The sequence below is a fragment of the Acomys russatus genome, chromosome X, assembly GCF_903995435.1.
Source record: "Acomys russatus chromosome X, mAcoRus1.1, whole genome shotgun sequence".
Classification (NCBI taxonomy): Eukaryota; Metazoa; Chordata; class Mammalia; order Rodentia; family Muridae; genus Acomys; species Acomys russatus.
This window is the reverse complement of record NC_067169.1, coordinates 84272510-84296614: the sequence shown is the minus strand read 5'-3', so window position 1 is coordinate 84296614 and position 24105 is coordinate 84272510. Positions and strand designations below refer to the sequence as shown.

Below are 24105 nucleotides of genomic sequence, written 5' to 3'. Positions count from 1 at the left end.
AACTCAAAAGCTATCTCCACTAGGCTCAACTTATATTAGGATGAGGAGATATTTCTACTGCCCTACTTAGTCAGGAACCCCGCTGTGTCCGAAGCAAGTTAAAGGCTAGAAAACCTCTCTAGTCCTTCTGTGTACATATCAGCCATTCGGGTCCGGTTATTCTAGGAAAAAAGGATCCATCTCCTTCTAGAGGTGTCTCCTAGCTCCCATTTCCTTCGACCCGATTTCTGAGATAACACCTCACCATGGTCCTCTGCTAATGCTATGCCCAGAACACCTAATAAATGTTTACTTCGGGCTCCCAGAGCCACAGTTAAGGACCTTAATGTGCAATCTGGCTTTGTGCCTTATTTAATCAGCACCTGAATGAAATGTCTCTTTGCTAGCAACAGCCAGAGCCCAGTCAGCTAGAGTCTTTTCTGCAAACACAGCTGGTGACCTGGCAGAGGCCATTCTGCTCACACGCCAAATATACCCCCAAGGTGACAGCACTGCTGATGTGTGATGGAGATGGGGAGGTGGAAAGCACTGGAATAGAATGACGACAGGCTCATGCTTCCTGTCCCCTTCCAGAGGATCTGCTTCTCTATCTCTGGCACACCTGAGCACCTGCCACAGGCCAGAGTTTGCACTGCCAAACCCGCCAGGCTTCTAGCACTTCCAGATTCCCTACTGTGCACAACCTCTGGAACCAACCAATACACAACACCACTCCACCACGGTGAAAAGGTATTGATAGCTGCAGTTCTAGCTGGAAAATGGGGCAGGAAAAAAAAGCACAAACCCTGGGCACAATATAGGCCAGGATAAGGTAACTAGGAACTTCCATCATTGTTTTTCTTTGAAAACAAGGTTGATTGATTTGGGGGTTTTCATTGGGGGGGTGTTCAGTTGGTTGTTTTTTGGGTGGGTTTTATTTTTGTTGTTTTGGGTTTTTTGTTTTTGTTTGTTTGATTTTTGAGACAGGGTCGCTTAAGTAGCTCTAATTGTATTCACTATGCAGATCACACTAGCCTCGAACTCAGTGATCGGCCTGCCATGGCCTCCTGAGTGCTGGAATTAAATGTGCCACCATGCCTGGCTAATTTATTGATTTTTGTTTCTATTTTTCCCCCTTCCCTTTTCTTTCTTTCTTTTTTTTTTTAATTGTTGTTTTTTGTTGTTGTTGTTGTTGTTGTTATTGTTGGTGGTGGTGGTGGTGGTGGTTTGGTTTTTTTGTTTGTTTTTTTTTTAAAGACAGGGTTTTTGTGTATAGCCATGGCTAGCCTGGAACTCACTCTGTTGACCAGGCTAGCCTTGAACTTAGAGATCCACCACCCTCTGCCCCCTGAGGGCTGGGATTAAAGTCCTGTGCCACCAGCCCCTAGTGAGGTTTATTGATTTTTAAACTCAAACAGTCGTTTTAAAAAGGGTTTTTTTTTCCTTTTAAACAAATTCACACAAAGAAATAATAGAAAATGACAGCAGTGACTAGCAAGAAGAAGAATATTCATTTTTCTGCAAGTGTACCAGTTCTGTTTACATTAACATTAGAAAACATGAAAAATCCAGAGCCCAGAGCCTCACATCTTCAAGCAGAATGTCTTAAATAAACACATGGAGTCAAAGGGTTTTCTGGTTCCACTCCTCTTAAGGAGCTATGCATAAAAGGCTGTCTTCCTGACTGATACTCAAAGTACTTTTAATGTGTTCTCAGTCCTTTGTCCAAAGACAAAGAAACTAAACACAAAAGGAGAATCTCTAAAATAAATAATGCAACAACTTTCTTTATTTTTAATAAATTAATTTTTCTTTTCTGTTTTTGAGACACTGTCTCACTACACAGCCCTGACTATCCTGGAACTCAGTCTGGAGACCAGGCCAGGCTCCAGATCACATTGATCTGCCTGCCTCTGCCTCCCCAGTGCTGGGACCAAAAATGAGTGCAGCATACCCAGCTTGGCTCTTTCACTTTTTAAAATGACATAACCATGGGCTAGAAAGACAGTTCAGTAGGTAAAGGCATTTGGTGACAAACCCAATGACCTAAGTTCCATCTACAGGATCCATATGACAGGAGAGAACCAACTTTCAAAGCTGCCCTCTGCCCTCTGATCTCCACACATGCACAGGCATACACACACACACACACACACAAACACACACACACACACACACACACACACACACACACGCACTAAAATATCCAAAAAATTCAAAGTCACAAAAATGTTGACAGATAATATGTTGAAACTGGAAAAATAAAAGAAAAAGACAATTTTTAAAAGCTCATTCTTAAAAAACAAACAAACAAACAAACAAACCAAAAAAAAAAAAAAAAAAAAACTCATTCTTTCCCAGATAACCAATGAAGTCAGTCCACATGCCTTTCCCACTTGAGTGTGCACATTTTAAATGGAGGAACATTCTTCCCGGATCCTCCAGGCATGGCACATTCTCTAATGAAATAGAGATTTTTAAAAATTATATTTATTTACTTAGTATGATCAGAAGACCAGTTGCAGGGGTTGGTTCTCTTCTTCCATTATAGGAGTCCCGGGGATCAAATCCACATCAACAGGCTTAGCAGCAAGTGCCTTTACCTGTTGAGCCATCTCGCCAGTCCTGAAACTGGCATTTTACACCGTAGAAGGCATTGTGCTAGAGCTTGAAACAATCTGGAAGAAGGCCAACTTGAATGGAGTTGTCAGGCAGAAAGAGAGAAATGGGAAAGAAAGACTGCATCAAAAAGAAATTAGGAAGGCAACAACAAGTCTTGGAAAAAAAGAAGGGAAGGAAGGAGAGAGGGAGGGAGAAAGAGAGGGAGGAGAAAAGACGATGTGTTGAATTCTGCTATGAAACTAGCACTCAAGAAGGCAACCATCTCAGGAACAACTACATAATCACCTCCAGCTTGCACGTGAGGCTATCTCCACTAATCCCTGCTAACTGACCTCAACGTTCTGGGCATCTGTCCTTGACGGCATGGGCCTTCTTTGAACAGGGCATAGAACATGATTCTCTGTGTTGCATATCCTTTACTGAAACTTTGTGATAATCTGTGACTTCTATCAATGGCCCAGAAATGACAAAGCACTCTTAAAGCTTCACTTGCCTTGATGAGAAAGAAACCGGAAATGTGACCCTGATAAGATGCAAATATCTGCAGGTTACAGTTAAGACGCTGTGCTATAAAGGAGGCAGGAACATCATGTCTAGGATCTTCTGCTTTTGATCTGGCAGAGTCAGGATCAGATTTAGGACCCTGAACATATTAGGTGCCCTCACCCTTCCCAAATTCATTTATTCACACATTCATTTATTATTCTTTCTTTCTTTTCTTTTTCTCTCTATTTTTAAAGACAGGATCTCTCTCTATGTAGCCCTGGCTGGCCTGGAATTCATCATGTAGACCAGGCTAGCCTAAAACTTACAGAGATCTGCCTGCCTCTGCCTCCTCAGTGTTAGAATTAAAGAGTCTATGTTCCCATGACTGGCCCATACATTGTGTAATATGGCTAGAATGCATTTATTTCCCTCTTTATTGGGCCTCATTGTATGTACTTACACAGAGAACAAAGCAAACAAGGCCCTGCTCGCATGAAGCTTACATGCCTATGTGAACCAGCTCAAATTAAATGTTACCTCAACGAAAAAAAAAAAGTTTCTTAAATGCATTCTAGAAAACATATTCACCTCCTGTTTCATTCCTGTATGACTCTACACATAGTGTAAATTAGTTGATCTATTGTTTTGTCTTTCTCATCTAAACAATGAGTAATATAAGATCGTTGCTCCTGGGGGCTGGAGAGATGGCTCAGAGGTTAAGGGCAATGACTGCTCTTCCAGAGGTCCCAAGTTCAATTCTCAGCAACTACCTGGTGGCTCATAACCATCTATAATGTGATCTGATGCCCTCTTCTGGCATGCCGGTGTGCATGCAGGCAGAGCAGTATATACATAATAAATAAATATATAAATAAATCTTTTTTAAAAGCCGATTGCGATTATTTATTGTTGAATCTCCAGTGCCTGGCTCTAATGTTTGGCATACATCAGGCATTCATAAATGTTTATTAAATGAATACAGAAATGAACAAATTCAGAACTGGAGATATGGCTCAGGAGTCACTCTTGCAAAGGATCCAGGTTCAGTTCCCAGCACCTACATAGTAGCTCCCAACCATCTGTAACTTCAGTCCCCAGAGATCCCATGCCCTCTTCTGGCTTCCAGCAAGCACCAGACACACACACACACACACACACACACACACACACACACACACGGTGCTTAGTCATACATACAACATATACATATACATGTAGGCAAATTTCCACACACATAAAACAAAAATATCACTCAAAGTAATAAGGAGGAATAAGTTCTTACAACCATTTCAAACAAGAGGCTCACACATACAGATAGTTAACCAGTAGTCAAAATGACGTCTTTGTGGAGCTGGAGAGATGGCTTAGTGGATAAAAGAGCACTGATTGCTCTCCCAGAGGACCAGGGTTCAATTCCCAGCACCCTTATGGCAGCGCACAGCTGTCTGTAACTTCAAGATCTGACAGCTTCATACAGATATACATGTAGGCAAAACGCCAATGCACATAAAAAATATTTTCTTAACATGGCCTCCTGGCAGTTGGAAGAACTTACTAGCTAGAGGAGACGAATGTAGAACTAGAAGGTGACAAAGGCCTACTTGAAATAGTCTAATGACATAACAACTCCCTTAAGACTCACCTCATGGCCAAGCGTGGTGGAGCATGTCTTTAATCCTAGCACACGGGAGGCAGAGGCAGAGGCAGGTGGATCGCTGTGAGTTTGAGGCCAGCCTGGTCTACAAAGCAAGTCTAGGACAGCCAAGGCTACACAGGGAAACCTTGTCTCAAAAAACCAAAAAGAAAAAAAAAGAAAAAAAGACTCACCTCACAGCTGGGTGCAGTGGTGCAACACAAGCCTTTAATCCCAGCACTCAGGGAGGCAGAGGCAGGTGGATCTCTTGTGAGTTCAAGCCTGGTCCAGAAAGTGAGCCCAGGACAGCCAAGGCTACACAGAGAAACTCTTTCTTGAAAAACAAAACAAAACAAAAATCACCTAACAAAAGCTTGATGACCTTATCCTGTCACTTAAGCCACACTACCTACATAAACTATATAACTGCATAAACTACCTACATAGCCTATACTACCAACCTATATACACTGCTGTCAGAAGCCCAAAGGCCATCTAGCTTTATACCAATCAGAAGCAGTTGAGAGATCTTCCCACTTACTATTTCAGCCACATGTCTCCCAAAGTGGGAGCCACGCCTGACCAATATAAGACACCATGAGGGTTTTTTGTTTAGTTTGGACAGTCTACCTCTAGAGTGCTGGGATTACAGGTATGACCACTACACCTGATTCCATAGTAGTGTGCATGCTGGAAAAGAGTTCTACCAAGTGGAGCAATATCTCCAGCCCACCAAGGAGTGTCTTGAAAATTCAGAATGCCAAGATGGGTATAGTAGTACATGCCTTTAATCTCAACAATTGGGAGGCAGGCAGCACAAGCAGATATTTGTGAGTTCTAGGCCAGCCTGGTCTATGTAGTGAGATTCTAGACAGCCAGAGCTACATAGTGAGACCTTATCTCAACCTGCACCAAGACATCCGCATGCACGCACGCACACGCACAGACACACACACACACACACACACACACACACACAACTATTCACAATGTCAGCCCCAGTCCATGTTGTATGATGTTTAATTCTAGCATTAAGGAGGCAGAGGCAGGCAGATCTCTGTGAGTTGTAGGGCAGCCACAGTTACATAGAAAGATCCTGGCTCAAAAAAAAAAAAAATCAAAAGATCATAATGCCATCCATACCCTGGACCTGCTGTATCTAGCGAGTCAGGCATCTACATTATGCCCAGAGGGTCACTACTCTCCATAGCCATAGCTCTTGTCATGTCTGTTCCAACTGGCCTTTGAGGGACCTTTGAGACTAACATACTCTCAGTGCAACAAAACATATGCAGAGGAAAAAAAAATGGGGTTTGGTATGACACGTGTCCAGCACACACAAAGCATAGGAGCCACTATTTCCTGGTACTTCAAAATAAATGGCAATAATAAAGCTATGAAAGACAAGGACAAGCTGAAATTTTTGGCTCTTGTTGAGATCATTTCAAGTTGACACAAATGACAATGAGCTACCAGTGAAAAGTCCAGAAGAGGGGGGAAAAAAAAGGAAAGTGAGTCACTGGCCTAATATGCTTTTTATTTATATATTAAAACAAGAATTTAAAGGTGTCATACCCAGCTGTCTGCCAGGGGGTAAAGATGGCAATCCAGCAGTATCATTTCCTGAGCAGGATGAAAGTCATACTTCAGCTCCAGAGTGGGCCATGGTTTTAATAACCATGAGGTTATTGAGGTGGAGATTCTACAAGACTTGAGTGCTCTAGAACTGAGCCTGATTCTATCCTCTGGCAGTTTCAAAACAGATCAGAGGATTCACTTCCTGGGCTCAACAGACCTGTGAACCATGTCGGAGACCTCAAGGGAACACAGGCCGGGGGTGGGGGTGGGTCAGAGAGACACGGGACAAACCATCAAGTCTGTCAGTCACTTAGTCTGTTGCCATTTGCCATTATCCAGGCCCACTACAATTAGAGAACTAGCATGTTGTTGTTGTTTTGCTTGTTTGGTTTTGGGTTTTTTGAGACAGGGTTTCTCTGTGTAGCCCTGGCTGTCCTGGATTCCCTTTGTAGGCCAGGCTGGCCTCCAACTCACAGCGATCCGCCTGCCTAGCGCTGAGATTAAAGGTGTGCCCGGCCAGTTACCATGTTTGTACACCATTATACTCAGGTCTGCATGGAGTTAAGCTAATACTTGCCTTTTCTTATAAAAAACAAAAACGGTCCCTGCTAACATTGGAAACTGAAGAAGCATGCAAAACCAAGAGCCCTCAGCAACCAATCAACCCAAACCAAAATGCATATGAAGGACACACAGCACACACTCCACTCCACCGCTAAGCTGTATATTCCAACCCCTTGCCCAATATTCTGACAAGTGCAGAGAGAGTTGGGAAAGGAGGACAAAAGATTTTAATAGAATGACAAGAATAACCGGAGTCAGGTCAGGATCGTCTAGAAAAGGCTTCAATGGGAACTTAACAGAGAGAAAGAACCCAAAACAAACCCTGTGGAAACCGAGAAGGTGATTGGTGTATGTGTGGGAATGGGAACAAAATCCAGCGAGCCTGCAGTCAGGCACTAAGCAGGAGCCAGACACTTGCTGTTATTTAAAAGCAAGCACAATGATGCTGGGTTGTGTTCACAGGTGCGTGGCATGAAAAGGCTGAGAGGAAAAAGCATCCCTCTGTGCTTGGTATGGGCTGGACTGCTGCTAAGACTTACGGTGCCCAGTTCTGCATGCTGTGCATCATAAGGGCATGGAGACATGGGCAAGGATCCAGAGAAAAACAACAAGAATTATTCGAAAAATGGCTCCCAGGAGCCATCAGGAAAACTGAAAAGGAGTTGAATTAAAGGAGACCCACATTGGTCATCTGCCATTTTGATCAACATTGGCCAGCTTCTCTGGTTAAGTGACCACAGAGTTGCTTAGCAGATTAAAAAGGTTCGCTTTCCCTGTATTCATTTTCATGGTGAAGATCTGGAAAGGAAAAAGTTAAATAATTGGCTCAGGTTCCCACAGAAAGCCGTAGGTAGCAATAATCTTCAACCTCAGTGTTAGATGCCCATGCTTAACCCACCAATCCACAGTACCTCCAGTTATAATAAATGGGGTCTCCTAAAGACTACTGACAATGAAAGATGGGGAAATTCTCTGCAATTTTCTCTGGAGGGAAGAATAAAATAAACTAAAGCAATGTCATGCTTCAATGCTGAGACCCATATAAACATTAATTCCCTGGTGTGTCTTGCTGGTCTGATGGCCCAGGACATGGCGCATCTGATAAGCAGCCAGCTGATTGCTGGATCCCTCATTGTACCCATTACCCATGAACATAGATCCCATGTACAAACAGTAATCAGTGCTCCCGACCACAGATGGGGAATATGGAGGTGTGTCTCATCTAAAGTCAAGGGGAGGGGGACAGAAATCCTCATTCTAAACTCTTTTTCAGAATTTCTCTTAAATAAATCCATCCTTTGGTAAAAGAAATGCACCAGTCAATGTTCAATAAGTCACAGAGGGTACCACCAAAAGCTTGGTTCTGTTCTGTTTCGTTTCTGTTTTTGAATGGGTCTCATACACCCCAAAATGGCCTCAGTTTTGCTATGTAGCTAAAGATAACCTTGAACTTTGAACTCCTCCTGTCTCTACCTCTCCACTACTGTGACTACAGGCATGTGCCACCATGCCTGGCTTACCGGGCCTAAGGTTCCAGGCATGTAAGACAAGAACTCTTCCAATTGGCCTATAGCCTAGCCCAAGGGGTAGAATCTGTGACTATGTACCACTCTATACTTTTAGAAGGGGAGAGGCTGGGGGTTGCCCACTTTTATTCCTGTAACTTGGGTAGCAGGAGCCTGTGAATTTGAGACCTGCTTTGTCTACAAAATGAGTTCCATGCCAGCAAGAATGGCATGGTTAGTTCTTGTGTCAACGAAAGGGAGGGAGAGAGGGAGGGAGAGAGGGAGGGAAAGACAGAAAGAAAAACAGGGGAGAGAAGAAAATTAAATGTTAGCAAACCCAAGGCAGGAAAGCCCTATCTGGTAGAAATCAAACCTCTAATGTATTATATTTTTGAAAGACAGAATATGTAATAACAAACACAGTTCTAAAGAGAGGGCTGGGCTGCAGAGATGGCTCAGAGAATAAAAGTGTTTGCTGTGCAAGCTGGACAACCTCAGTTCAAGTCCAAGGACCTAAAGTAGATATTTAGGATAACTAACATCTGGAAGTTGTCCTCTGACCTCCATGCATGCACTGTGGTATTTGTGTATAGTCAGTCAGTCTCTCCCTCCCTCCCTCCCCCCTCTCCCCCCCCCCCGACACACGCGCAATAATAAAATAAATTTACAAAACAAGAAAGGGTTCCGTATTACTGACTGAAACTAAAAAGAAAAAAAGTACTAGCTGGGAGCTACAGGTCAGTTATCATTTGTTAAATGCTTGGTCTGCTTTGTGTGTTCAGGCACTGAAGATTCAGCTGTGTATGTTGTACCTGGCTAAGTTCAGGGCCTAATCAGATGTTAACACAGACATACACAGAACCCACAGGAATTTACCAATTAAACAATGCATGTTTCTTAAAACAAACACAACATAATTGAATGCAAGAAAAATAAAATAAGATGCATCAAGAGAAAAAAGAAAGAAACAAAAAAAGAAAACAAAGAACTAATAAGTTAAAGTTAGTCCTAGGTCCTCATTCCTTACAGACGCAATGAGCCAGACTGTTGTGTTTCAACTTGACACAGGGTCTCATTATGTAGTCCAGACTGGCCTTGAACTTCCTGTCCTACCTAAACCTCCAGGTGTTGAAATTGCAGGCATTTGCCATCACATCCAGCCTGTCTGGCATTTAATTTAACTCTTCTGCTGAGAAACTATAGCTTTTTGGTTTTTGTTTTGTTTTGTTTTGTTTTTTCAGACTTAAACAGCTACAAGAATCTCTTCCGACTAATCCCAGATTCCCACTGTGGCAGCTGAGATTTAAAGCCACCTGTGCCACTAAATTGCTGGAAGATTTTTGGTAAACAGCCCAATGGCTCAGTAAGTTCACCCCCCCCCCCATGAGCCCCCTCCCTCCCCCGCAATAATGCATACCTGCCAAAAAATCACCGGCAAAAGGGGATTGAGTGTCCATGCCTGAAGAAATCCTTACTGGTGTAGTTGGCAGACAGACCTGATACTTAGCACAAGGTTTAATAATGCTGTGCTAACCAGAGAACTTTCATCTTGAGCTGGAGCCCAGCTCTAGGCTGGTACTACTGCAATCCTATAAGCCACTATTAGTCAACCACCCTCAAACCTCGGAGAAATCACATAAGCCCGAAAAGAAACTCAACAGCAGGAATGCTAATCAGGGACAGAATTCAGACACAAGTTATGGCCCTACTTATGTTACTCCAGTTGGCAGCCACCCAAAGGCAGCAGGGCTGTGACGAGGGTCTGTGTAACAAGGCATTGCGAGGGAACATTTTGCAGACTGAAAAATGAGAACTGGAGAAAGGAACCAATTTCCCTCCAACTCCACTACTTCCTGGCCTAAAGTAACATGGCCCTTGCTACACACTTAAAACTGACTCTACTACAAGCTCTTTCCATAAAGCCAAACTAGAGTCAGGAGACAATATCAAACATTAAACACATCCACCGTAAAAATTCTTTTCCGTTTCAGTTAACATCTGCCTTGCCTTGTCAGGACTTCCAGTCGCTTCAGTCTGTTGCTACATTGTAGCCTAATTCTCCTTATTTACCTGCAAAAGCATTTCCTGATTCATAATATCCCTTTGCAATAGACACAATCACAGGAAACATTTTAACATCTTTTTCTCCAGGCCTAAACTGATCTATCACACACAACCTCGAATAAGATAATGCATATGAAAGTGCCTTCCAAGCAGTAAAGTGCTAGATAAATGTAAAGTGTTAGCGGTCCTCCAAACTATCATTAGTCATTTCTGCCTCCAAGTCAGAACACTGGCTACAACCATCTGTTGTTAATGCTTTTTCTTTTTAAACTGACTCTCATCAACTTTTAAAAAATTCCATACAATCCAGCTTCTAAGGAAGAGCTACACAGTAGGCATTGGAAAGTTGGATGCATCAAAGCATAGGATCTAACTTAGTAGGTTAGGAAGCAGTGATCAGGGGTAGAGGACAAAGGAGTACAATACAATCCCTAAGAACATTGCAAGATTGTACCAGCAGATCCCTTTCTCTCCTTCACCCTATAGCTTCAGGGCATAAGCTACGAGGGATGGGGAGTGGGTGAGCGTGGGAAGCCTGCACAGAAAATCAGCCTGTAGTCCCCCAAACATCTATCTGTCCTTCCAAGTACCATCATCCTCCACATGTGACCTGAGGGTCACCTGGACAATTTTACTTTACTAGGAGCCATATGGAACAAAAGCGAAAGGTGGACTGACTGCTCTCCTGACCTCCACAGAGACCAGTTTCCCTTTTTGGCACAAGGAGGTCAAAAGTCTTTCCAAGTAGCTCTCTGTTACGTCCCCTGCGGCTAAGCAGCAAAGACTCACCAGGACAGACTGTCAGGGCCTAGGGGTACAACTCTGTCTCATCTTACAGGTAGAGAAACTGAGGCCCAGAAAGGGTACTTCCCCCAAAGCCATACAACTAATTAATTCCAGGTCTCTGGAGTCTTCTAAAAGCCTCTAAATTTTTTTCCTTTAAAAACCAAGGTGCTTATTCTTTCTTTGAGTGCCACCAGGCCTCCCCACCAAGGGGAGGTGGTCAAATATGGAGTACCAGAGTTCCTGTCAAAGTCAGTCCCTGCTCTCCTATGACCAGATAGTGGGGGAGGAGGTCCCCCTCAGTCATAGACCTAGAGGAGGGGAATAGGGTGAAAGCGGGAGGGAGGGAGGAACGGGAGGATACAAGTGATGGGATAACATTTTAGTTGTAATCTGAATAAATTAATAAAATTAAAATAAAATTTTTTAAAAAAATAAAAAAACAAATACAAACAAACAAACAAAAACCAAGGTGCTAAACCAGGCAGGGTGGCACACGCCTTTAATCCCACCACTCAGGAGGCAGAGGCAGGTGGATCGAGGCCAGACTGGTCTACAAAATGAGTCCAGGACAGCCAAGGCTACAGAGAAACCCTGTCTCAAAAAGCCAAAAATAAATAAATAAACAAATACATAAAAAGAAAGAAAGAAAAACCATGATGCTGGCTCAGAGGTTAAGAGCACCAGCTGCTCTTCCAAAGGTCCTGAGTTCAATTCCCAGCAACCATATGGTGACTCAAACCATCTATAATGAGATCTGGTACCCTCTTCTGGCATGTAAGTGTACATGCAGACAGAACACTGTATACATAATAAATAAATAAGTCTTTAAAAAAACAAAACAAAACACCATGGTGCTGCCAGGTTTGACGTCATCACACCAGTAGCACAGTCCCAGAGGCCGAACCTAACCCTTTGTTGACCTTCTCAATCTGTGGTTGCCAGAAGCCTCAAGACCCCTTTGTAGAGGCACCCTCTGACCCTCACCACCTGTCATCCTCAAAAAAGCGCTGCTATCTGAAGAGGCACACACAACAGCATCTCAGATGTGTTGTTTCCTCTCATTAACAAAAGGCCATTCATTTAAAAAGAAAGAAGACTGGTCAAATTTGCACAGAAGGTCTAGCTAGGACAACCCTGGACTTTGCTGTAAATGGAGCCCCTTCCCAAGAAGCAGCATGTTCTCTCTCTCAAAAAAAAAAAAAAAAAAAGCCGCCTACCCCATCTCTTTTCCATGATTTTAGCAACCCAATCAATAACATCCCTTTTATTCCAGACTTATCTACACCTCCTTGCCATATGCAAGATGTCAAGGGGCCAAGGTCATTCCCCACATTTTATAGATCAGGAAACTGAGGTCAAGAATGTGTAAACAAATGGATTTCCAGGAAAGGATCCGAGCAACAAATACACAGCAAACTCCTACAGGACAGCCAGAGCAACCTCTGCCACCCCCTGTTTAGGACTGAAGAGTGGGTTTGCTTTCCATCCCATCTTTTGCCTTGGGGCATGTGACCTCTATCTTTGAACCCCGAAGGGGCTGTAAAGTGAGACTAATAGCCTCAACCTCCAGCCTTATGCAGGATTGTCCCAATTCTCCTGAGAATAACCTTCAACAAATATAAAAGCAATAAAGATGCTAATGGCAGGCTTCAAAACTCCCTCTCCCCAAGGAAAACACAGCAAGTTTTCCACAGCCTGGGATCTAAAAAGATCTGATTGCTTTCGCTTTCTCCCTCATTCTCCATGAATGGATAGCTTCAGTACACCCCTGAGCAGACTGAGTAAAGAAAGTCTCACTCTTTGCTCCTCACACAGATTATTTGTACCTAGCTGCCAAGTTCCCCTTTCAGTGAGATTTGTTTGCCTTAGCATAGCTAATGGGTAGAGGTCAGGAAAGCAAAAGAAATCAGCTCTCTGATCATCCTTGGAGCATGCCCATTGGACAGAGAATCCGAGTGGTAAGATGGAGAGGTTTGAAAAAAGTAAATACCCACCAACCTAAAGTTCACGAGCCAGCATAAGGCGCAGGCTCAGAGAGCTCTTAGTAGCTTTGGGTTGCTCAAGTTTCTCACAACCCAGAAGCAGAGACTTCATCCTGGGAGCATAACCTCCCAAACAAAAGAGTCATTAAGAGAAACCTCTAAAACTACTGCCCCAATGTACCACAGTGGAAACAAGGAAGCTTCTGTGACCATCTCCAGGGCCCTGGGAAACTACTGCAAAAGTCAAGAGGGCTGGGCCATAGGGCCACAGATGTGATTCTGAAGGGGCACCTAGCTGAGGCTGGACTTCCTGCTGGGGAAAAAACCAGCCCCAGCAGGGCTGAGAGGGGAGGGGCATGGGACTTCAAGTGCAAGTCATTTCTAGTGTTTTCTTCACCTCTTCCACTGTAGGGCCGACCCATTGTGCAACACTGAAGTTAGCACAAAGGCAGCCGCTGGTTGGAAAATTATTTTTAAGGGTCCCACTTCCCGCGGGGACGAAGTGCTCTATGCTACAGTGTCCTGAGCACACAAATGACTCTTAGCACTAGGCTGCCCAGGAAAAAGTCAACAGACTCACATGCATCATGGTGACCAGGTGACAAGGGTTGAGCAGGTAGATGACGGTCTTGGTGGCGAACTTAAAGCCCACCTCCACCCCGAAGATCAGGCACAGGGCTACTAAGAGCAGATTCTTGCTCAGGCTCTCCTTCCTCTCTCTCTTTGGCCGCTGGGTCACCTGCTGTGGCTGGCTGCCATGGCCACCCCTACCGTCCTCCTTCTGCCTCAGGATGTGCCGCAGGGCCACCAGGATCTCCAACAGGGCCAGGGTCAGGACCACCACACTTTCCAGCAGCCGCTGCTGCCAAGACAGGAAGGCAGCACAGTCGGGGCCCCCATTGCCTGCAAAACTGGGGTCGACGCCCCCATAGAGCCAGTCCAGGAGACTTTGGTAGCTATACCGGGACATGATGCAAAGTGGCTCCACTTGACTATGGTACAGGAAGCAAGAGCGAGATGGAACACTAGACCGAAGGGCTGCCCGGGCGGTGGAACAAGTAAGGAGGGCACACCCGCACACCCCTCTGGACACTGGGGCACCTAGAACCGGGAAGGGAAAGCTACACGCGAAGCCCGGGGGTTAAGTGCTGGCTCTAACTTGTCCCCACGGCTGTCTGGGGAGCCCCCCGCGATTCTCCAGTGGCCACCAACGAGGCAGGGTTGAAAGGAGCCGTTGGCCAATCTAAAAGGAAGGAGAGGAAAAAAAAAGGTCTCAAAGAGGCAATTGCACGGGAATTAACGAACCGGGGAGGGGTAACTAGCGAGGGAAGAAAAAGGGAACGGGAGTGGTGGCCAAGCAAGCAGGGTCAAGGGAAGTTGGAGGCCAAGAGGGTGAGGGCGGGGACCTAGGAGACCCGGCACTGCTGAGGGATCCAAGCGGGAGGCGGGAGGGGGGCTGGTGAAAGAGAGGGGACACACCGAGGCTAGGAGAGGAGCTAGAAGGGCCGGGCAAGCGGGGAGGGCGACTGGGAGGGCAGGGGCGCCGGACTCCTCGTCTCACGCACTCCACGAGAGGGGGATGTCTTACTCCTGCAACCGCGTGGCGGTCTCTGCCCCCAGCTAGCAACTTCGCCGCCGACGGGGCCCCCTCTCCAGCCAATTTAGAGCGGTCCTAGTCCAGCCTCCCGCCCCCGGGTACACCCCCGAACCCCCAGCTCCACCCTCCCTGGCCCCTCACGCCCGCCCTCCGGGCCAGCGCCACCCTCAGCCCGCCGTCCGCCCGGGACCAGCCCCCAGGCACAGGCGGGCGGCGGGAGGAAGCCGAGAAGGAGGGCGGGGAAGCGGGGCCAGCCAGGGGCCGGGCCAAGGGCCCCTCAGCCTCGCCGCCACCACCGCATCTTCCAGCTCCTCCTCGCCCGGTCCCCGGGGACGGGCCACCGAGTCCCCTTGGGGCTCCACTCACCCGCTGCTCGGCCCCGCCGCCAGGGCTCAACCGATCGCTCCTTCTCCCGGCAGCCCCAGGCAGCACTCGGCTGGGCTCCCCAGGCGGCAGCAGCAGCAGCAGCCGCCACCGCCGCCGCTCACGGCTCCTCCTCTTAGCCTTCCTCCCCCAGCAGCCGCCTCTCGCTTCCTCCGGTTTCCCCTCCCTCTCTCCTCCCCCTCGTCGCCAACTCCCTCCACCTTCCGCCCTCCTCCCGTCCAATTCCCCCCCCCCCCCCACACACACACACACTAGTCCTCAAGCCACCACTGCCCCGCCTCGACGTCTTCCCTCCACAGCCTACCCCCACCTCGTCCTAGCCTCCCACCTCCGGCCCTGCTTCCTCTCATCTCCCCCTCCACCCCGCTGCCCTCCCGAGGCCCCATCCCCGCCTCTTTCCTCCTCCTTCTACCCGCCTAGTCTTCTGCACTCCTAGCTTGCACGCGTGCACAGCTTTGCTCCTTCCCCTATGTGACTGAGCACTGCGCCTTAGCCTGAAGGATTAACTCTTCCGGAGACCCGGTTCTCCGACCTCTACTCAGTATACCAGAGCACATACTAGGCACTCAGCTGGCCCTCAGTAACTTCTAGGAGTAAGACTATGAAACTACAGGACAGCCTTTGGCTTTGGGAGTGTGCTGAGTACGGTCTTTCCCTTCTGCCTTGAAGTAGGAGATTCATAAAAGTATCATCTCTTACCTTTGGAGCCACAGCCTCACTTTCTTCTTCAGTGCCTAAGTTGGAGGCTTCTCCCTGGAGTCTCTCTAGCACAGCTCTGATGTTTTTCTCTCTCTTCCTGCTACACAAACCACCTTGGCTCTCTCTCGCCTTCCTTCCCTCCCTCTCCCAACCTCCCAATGTCTCTCAGTCTCCCCCCCACCTCCCTTTCAACAATAGTACCTTCAGTGATACACTAGCTGGAGAAAAAGAAGCTTCTCCCAACCTCTTTTCCCCCTTCCTCCCTCCCCAAAAGAGAGAGTGCAGCTGCTTCCTAACCCTGCCTTGCCTTGGAAAGAGCAGCCTGAACAGCGCCAGCAGGGGTCCAGGAGCCCCCTGTTCTTTGGTACTTTCTACCTAGTGACTGTGCTGGCTCTTCTTAGGGCCAGGAATGAAGGAAAGGGCTACTCAGAATGTACCTCATATTGCTTTAATAAGTATTGGAGACCCACGTAAGTTAGAAGAATATCCAGAAAAACCGCAGTTAGGCAACTTGCCTAGGAAACACTTTCAGATGTTGGCTGTAGGCCAGTCTTAAAATGTAAAATACAGTCAGTCCACTGTATTATCAAGCCAACATCTTCCCATCCTTTCCAGCCTAACAAATTCAGCCAGGCAAGCTTACCTGACTTCAAGCTTTGCGAAGCATCCACCATAGGCACGCTATTTTTCAAGTGCTAATTAATAATAATAATAATAATAATAATAATAATGAAGAGGAGGAGGAGGAGAAGAAGAAGAAGAAGAAGAAGGCGGCAACAAACAAGAATCAGTTCAGAGGCACTCACTGACTCTCCTTGGGTGTTTTGCTAAATCTTAACAATATGAACAAAGAACAAAGCAAGGGAGCTCCTAGCAGTGGAATGTAGCATCTGGAGGCCTCACGTTCCTATCTTCAAAGAAGTAAGAGCAAGGATATAGCTCTCAGTAATGACTTCATTAATCCCTTTCGTTTCCATACTGCCCTTTAGTAGGGAATTTGGCCTAGCCACTCCTGTGTGTGCAAAATGACTCTCTTTAATGACCAGAACCAGGCCAACTTCCTGACCTAAGCCACAAATTCCTTTTTTCTTCTTTGTAGGCAGACAAAGTGGGCTTTCCTTCAATTTTTATAAGTTTATTTTGTATTATATGTGCATGAGTGTTTTGATTGACCTTAGGTATGTGCACCACTTGCCTCCCTAGTGTCCACAGTGGACTGCAGCTATAGACTGCTGTGAGCCACCATGTGGTTGCAAGGAACCATACCTGGATCTTCTGCAAGAGCAGCCAGTGCTTTCAAGTGTTGTTTTTGAAATGCACATTTTGGGCTGGACAGATGGCTCAGTAGTTAACAGCATTCGTTATCCTTGCAGAGGATCAGGGTTCACTACTTCCCATCCATATGATGGCTTACAACCTCCTGTAACTCCAGTTCCAGAGGATCTGACACCCTCTTCTGGCCTCTGTTGTCACCAGGCAGGCACGTGGTGGTGCACAGACGTGCAGGCAGACCAAACACGCATACGCATAGAATAAAAATAAATGAATCTTTAAAATAAAATTAAAAGATGTACGTTCTAACTAATCCTATTTATGCCAGTTACTTTTGTAGCCTTGAATAATTTGCTCAACCTTTCGTGGCTTCCATTTCTTATCTCTTAATTGAAAGATAACGTTATTCATAGGGTTATGCACACTCAAATGAGTTCAATTCTGAAAAACATTATTTAATGTCGGATACATGGAAACTATCCACTAAATATTACCTGTTTTAGTAATCCAGGCATTTGCATGTACCTTTAAGTGTGTGGGTACATACACACAAGTTCTGTACCATCCCCTACATCTGCAGAAACAAACTACCCCCCCAAACCCACCCAGTCCCTAGATCTCTTTTCCTCCTACAAACTTGTATAGCATTTATTGCCTGCACTACTTATTTTATTCTGAATCACATACTGCCTTCCATTGTTCTCTCTGTGAGTCCTGCCTCCCACACCCACCGCTTTGACAGCAAGGAAGGGTCGTAATCCTTCCTCCACAAACACACCCCTCGGCCCCTAACATAAATGACACATAGTAAACACCAAATAAACACAAAGCGATCCTTGTCCCCATAGGTAAAGAGGCAAGTAAGAATTGAACTAAAGTGCTGGGTCAAAGTTTACAAACAACAACAAAAATCTTCAGACAAATGTCTAGATACTTCTTCCCTGGGAGAGCCTGTTCCTCTCCAAACATTGAGGAGAGGAGACAAATTTCACTCTTTAAGGTTTTTAAAAAAATTATTTTACTTATTTATTTATTTATGTATTTATGTGTGAGCACTGGACACTCAGTTACCATGCCACACTTTGGGAAGTCAGAGGACAATTTGCAGGAGTCGGTCTGTTCAGCATGTACCTTTACCTGCTGATCCAGCTCATTGGCCCTTAAGGAAGCGGCAGTGACACGTGACACATGGTGAAAAGAGAACCTGGAATCCATCAGCAGTTTGAACAGTTAGGAGCCTTTCTGAGAGGGACTGGTATAGCACCTCTGGGGACAGTGGAGGGGTGGGGGGGGGAGTGGGGGAGGAAAGGAGAGGGAGGGAGATGGGAGGAGGCTGGGCCGGAGGCCAGAGACAGAAGTAGGATGTAAGGGAATGCTGTAAGGTGGGACAGCTGTAGCTTAAGGATGTGCGTGCGCGCGCGCGCGTAAGGAGGTGGAGTGGACAGAAGGAGGGCCAAGAATGAGGTGGGAGATGGTGTGTGGGTGTGTGGGAGAGGGAGAGAGAGAGAGAGACACTGGGTGGGGGGGACTGCTTTGTTTTGTTTCGCTGTTGGTTGTATTTTGTGAGACAGGGTCTCCCTATGTAGCCCTGGTTGTCCTCGAACAAAGATCAGGTTGGTCTGGAACTCACTGATCTCTCTGCCTCTGCTGGGATTAAAGACATGCAAGTCTTCCTGGGAATGTTTTTGCCAATAGTCTCTAAGAAACCTACTGGCCACAGATGGGTATAATTCTATGAGCTCTACCTCCCTGTCTTCTCAGGCCTGTTGGACTCTTAAGACAGATAGTTTGCTAGTTGATCTCCTGGTTTTGTGGCATGAGTCACCTCTCTGCCTGTTGAGACAATCACCTAAATTCTTTGGGCCAAAGTGTCTTCCCAGGTGACCTCCTGGAGTGTATGGGTCATAACCAGTGCCTTCCTTGTCTTTTATTAGACTCAAGTTAAACATGCATAGCTAACTTCCTCCTCTAGCAAGTGATTCTTTCAATCTACTTGTACCCTTCTATCTACAATGAAACCTTGTTTGGTGTAGCTGTTTCCTCCCAATTGAAACACTTCCTCCCAGAGGGAGAAGGGAGGCTCTTAAGACTTGAGAAACTTACTAAACATACAAGGCTAGAGAAGACTCAGAAACTTACAACATTGACAAGACTGTTTCCTAAGGTTAGGTAGGTACCCAGCAAACAATTTTGTTAGCAAGAGGAGACCCAGTGCAGTTGCCTACACATTGTGAGGGGGGATGCCCAGGGACATTGCAGGGGTGGTGTTTTTACTGATGCAGCTGCCTTTGACTCACCTGTGCTCCTCTAAGTAAGCTCAGATAAACTCACTAACTCACTTGGGGGTGGGGGGGGGAGGAATCTATCATTAATGCCCTATCTGGGATGAATAGATATTTGCCCACATCTCCTCCAGGAAAAGGCACACAACAAACCTGCAAATCAAATGCAAGAGAAGAAGAAGAAGAAGAAGAAGAAGAAGAAGAAGAAGAAGAAGAAGAAGAAGAAGAAGAAGAAGAAGAAGAAGAAGAAGAAGAAGAAGAAGAAGAAGAGGAGGAGGAGGAGGAGGAGGAGGAGGAGGAGGAGGAGGAGGAGGAGGAGGAGGAGGAGGAGAAAAATAAAAAGGAAAAGAAAGAAGCAAAACAAAAACAGTGCATAATTCCCACGGTCTGTGAAGTGCTATCAAGAATAATAAAGTCGATGCGTATGGAGGAGAATGAAGAGAGAAGCCTTTGTCTTGGTCTGTCTGCTTTCTGTCCTACCCCGCCCCCTCCAGCCCCATTCATTCAACACTAGCATTCATTCTTTACATAGTCAGGGAGCCTCTGTAATGTGCAGAAGAATGTTCTAGACCTGTGAGTAATTCTTGCCCTGAAGGAGCTTAGGATCCATCCTAGAGAGCACTTAGGAATATGGAAGGTTAAATAATAGGACTTGGTGTGAGGAGGCTATAAAGCCAAGCAGATAAAGACAAATCTTACCTGTACAAATGAACTGCACAGGTAAGAGCCACAAAAATTCAAGGGTCAAGCTGATTCCTAAAAAGCAGACAACTGAGGCAGGATCATCAGGGGTCTAAGATAAAGGTATTTAGCATAGCATGTACCAGGGCATCTAGGGCTCAATAGCAAGATCCTGTCTCAAAACAAAACAAAATTGAAAATCAGGGATGTGCAGGGAAGCCCAGGAAATCATGAATGAATGTGGAAAGAACAAATACACTCCTGCAGGAGAGTATTGCTGACATGGGCATGGCCACATCAAGGACTCAATGCTTCAGACCCATGGAAGTGGCAAAGCCTTCCTCTGGTCCAAATACAAGTGTTTACTAATGACTGGCCAATGTATGCACAAACTAGCAACTGCAGCTTCTTCCTCCTGCTTGTTTACAACTTGAGACTGCTCACTTACAGACATCTCCTGCAGATATTGGCTAACTCTTCTTCCCAGTGCAATAGTAATAAAGAAGCTGAGGTTCGCCATTGTTGCAGCAGTTGGCGCCATTCCATGGGATTCCGTTGGACCCCAGCTTTTTTGCATGTGTGCCTGTGTCTGCCCTTTCCTCATCCACCAGTCACCCGCAGTCAGGTCAAATCCCAACCAAGCTGGACGTGGCACAGGGGTAGTTCAAACAAAGCTAAAGTCATCTATAGGCACATGGAGGCGCAAATAAAGCTTTCCCCTTGGTGTTCAGCAGTGGCTACACTTAAAAATTATCCCGGCTGCTTCTTTAAAACACCAAGAGTCTTGGGCTGGAGAGATGGCTCAGCAGGTAAAAGTGCTTGCTGCTAAGCCTGACTGCCCAAGTTTGATCCTTGGGGACTTAAACAGTGGGAAAAGACCCAATTCCAGCAATTTGTCCTCTTACTTCCACAAGCATACTGTGGTAAAAGACATGTTCTAGAATGTGTGTGTGCACATACACTTCAATAAATAAGTAAATGCAATAAAATAAATAATAAGTACTGGGTTACACTTCAGGCCAATCCGACCAATGTAATCAGAACCTCTGGAAGTAAAACCTTAGAATGGAACTTTAAAAAAAAAGAAAAAGAAAACTAGTAGTTTAGTCACCTAAAGTTAGAAAATCTATTGGCTGTGGATTTGACTAGTGGTACAGGTGCTTGCCTGATACACAAGGCCTTGGGTTCTATTCTCAACACCCCCCCCCATACAACACACACACAATGGGGATTAGCAAGATAGCTCAGTGAGTATAAAGGTGCTTGCCACTAATACTTATTACCCAAACTACCTATGCTCAATCCGTAGGACTCACATGGTAGAAAAAGAGGGTTGACTCCCAAAGATTGTCTTCTGACTTCCATGTGTACCATGGGACATGTGGATATGTGTACATGCACAAAATAAAATAAATACGTTAGTGCAATAAAATAGTCTTCAATTTTAATTATAGGATGACCAAATACCATTGGGTGGTCCAGTGCTTCACTTAAATTATCTTATTTAAATGTTGTGACCAAACAGCCTGAGACATAGCTACTATCCATGTTTGAAGACATAATTCCTAATGTTATGATTCCTATTTTACAGACAGAACATTGGAAACTCATATCATACTGCCTCCAAGTCCCACAGTTCGTATTTGACCCAGATCTGCATGCTCCAAAGCTAGCGATCTGAACATATATACAGTATTGACTCTCAGGGGACAGTGCCACAGAGACAGTACTGCAGAGGCTCTTGGTAAAAGAGCTGGCTAGTTATCTGTGAAAAAAAATCACCACATTTGATTTTCTTTCTTTCTATCCAGGGCTACCTGACATCCACTAAGATGCGTTATTATCCACTAAGATGCATTGTTAGTCTCAAGTGTATAGCTTGGTGAGTTTGACAAATGTATACACCCCTGTAATCACTATTCAGGGCTTAATGCACGCCTTCCAATCAATCCTCACCCTAGCAGTAGCCATTGCTCTGATTTCCATCATGATTCATCCTTGAATGCCATACAAATGGAATCACTTTGCTATTGTGACTGTCTCCCTCTGCTCAACATTCTAGCTCTTAAGTTCATCAGATCCCGCCCCCACCCCCCACCCCCAGCTCATCCTGTACCTCCTTGTCTTTGGAGAGAAGGTCTCACATTGTAACTCAGGCCAGATTAGAACTCACTATGTAACTCCAAACTTGTGGCAGTTCTCCTGCCTCAGACTCCACAGTGCTTTAGTTACAGATGTGAGCCACACGGCACGATTAAATCATATGTTTTGATTTTTTTAAAAAAAGGGTTTCTATTTTGTTATTGCTTTCTTCCTTTTGTGATAATATCCCATTATGTAACCCAGGCTAACCTGGAACTCAAAACTCTCCTGCTTCCAGCTCCTGAGGGTTAATATTTCCGGTGTGTACCATTGTGCCCTGCTAGATCAGGTCTTCTATTTAGAAATTAACGCCGAGTGTAGGTAATGCTAAAATTATCACACTCAGGGTCCAGCTAGCATGGGGCTTTAATAGGAGGGCTGGAAAATATTGCTTCTGGTAAGCCCTTCTCCATCCCCACCCTCACCCCGGAGCTTTAGTTCCAATGATGTTCTTCTCAAAGCTGATGCTAAGAGTGGAACCTCCATAGCATAGTCTCATAGAACCACTCAAACACTCTGCTAATACATCAAGCATATGCCTCATGGGAAACAACAGAATCCCATTCTCAGCCTTATGGACTTTAGGATCATAGGAAGAGTTCTTTTTTTCTTTCATTTATTTTTACTTTTATTGTTTCTTATAAGGAAGCATTCTGATCCTCACAGCTTCTGATCAACGTCACAATATTTGGCTAAGAGGTGTGGGTGGGGGCCAGTGTAATGTTTTGGATGGAGTTTGTCTCCCAAGGCTTCATATGTTGGAGGTTGGGTCCTCAGTGTAGTAATGTAGGAGGAGGGAAGGGGACTTTTCAGAGGTGGGGGCTGGTGGGACCTAGAGGGAGGTCCATAAGTCATTGGAGGATCTTCCTTTGGAAATGATTAAAGTCATTTCTAAATCCACAGTCCCAATCATGGAACCATATTAAATGGGTTTAGTCATGGGCATGGTGATAGTGCAGGCCTCTATTTCCAGTACTCAGGAGGCAGAGAGGAGCAGATCTTTGTGAGTTCAAGGCCAGCCTGATCTAAAATAATGAGTTCCAGGCTAACCAAAACTACATAGTGAGGGTCTGCTTCAAAAAATTTTAAATAAATAAGTGGCTTTGGTCATGTTGACTCAGCTTTACTCTTTCTCTTCTCCCTATTCAACATCTCAAACAGGAGCAATGATCACTTGGGCTCTTGTTGCCAGCAGACCCCTTTAATCAACAGCTATGATGTAGCTCAGCGCTAGACAATATGCTTATCATGCATATGCCCTGGTTTGAATCTCCAGTACCTAAAAATATATTAGAAAAAAAAACAGTTTTGAGAGGAAGAGATTAAAAATCTTCATATTCTGTTTGCAGGTTCATTTTATTTATTCTTTCATTTTAAAGAAATGTGAACTTACTATATTACTCGGCTTTGCCTCAAACTCCCAGACTTGAACTGATTAATTTTCCTGCTTCAGCCTCCCAAGTACCTGGGATGAGGGACAGGTGTGTGCCCCCATGCCTGTCTCTGGCTTTATTGCATTTGGTGGTGTTTGGGCTGTATCCCAGGACCTTGTGTATGCTAGGCAAGTGCTTTATCTCAGAGCTCTCCATTTGCTGCCCAGTTTCCCAGGCTTCCTGTCTAGAACGGTTTCCTTCAATGTCTGCACTTTATTCCAGAGTCTTCTGCAGTCTCCAGATAAAAAAACTAACTTCTCTGGATGGTTACCTAACATTTTATGGGGGTTCCACTTGTCTCTTTTAGTATTTAGATCTTGGACTTCTTACCTATTTGAGCCTTCTAGCAGTAACTTTTTCCACTCACTCCCTAACTATATCACCTGAGAAGAGCAGTGTGTGAAAATTAACCTTCA

The 24105-nt window shown here is 45.4% G+C and overlaps 1 protein-coding gene across 6 annotated transcripts in view; it reads right to left on the bottom strand.

The window, feature by feature from the left end:
* Window positions 1–15320, bottom strand: part of Tmem164 (transmembrane protein 164) — a 158884-nt gene extending 143564 nt beyond the window's left edge. The window contains exons 1-2 of one of the 6 annotated variants that reach the window (XM_051140891.1): window positions 15163–15293; window positions 13780–14442 (exon numbers count right to left, since the gene is read on the bottom strand). In XM_051140891.1, the coding sequence (XP_050996848.1) occupies window positions 13780–14169 (390 nt within the window). In that variant the 5' untranslated portion in view covers window positions 14170–14442; window positions 15163–15293. Of the gene's footprint in view, window positions 1–13779; window positions 14728–14764; window positions 14888–15162 lie in introns of those variants that run through there. The other 5 variants (XM_051140892.1, XM_051140893.1, XR_007830161.1 and 2 more) reach the window with 5 other exon arrangements.
* Window positions 15321–24105: the final 8785 nt, after the last annotated feature.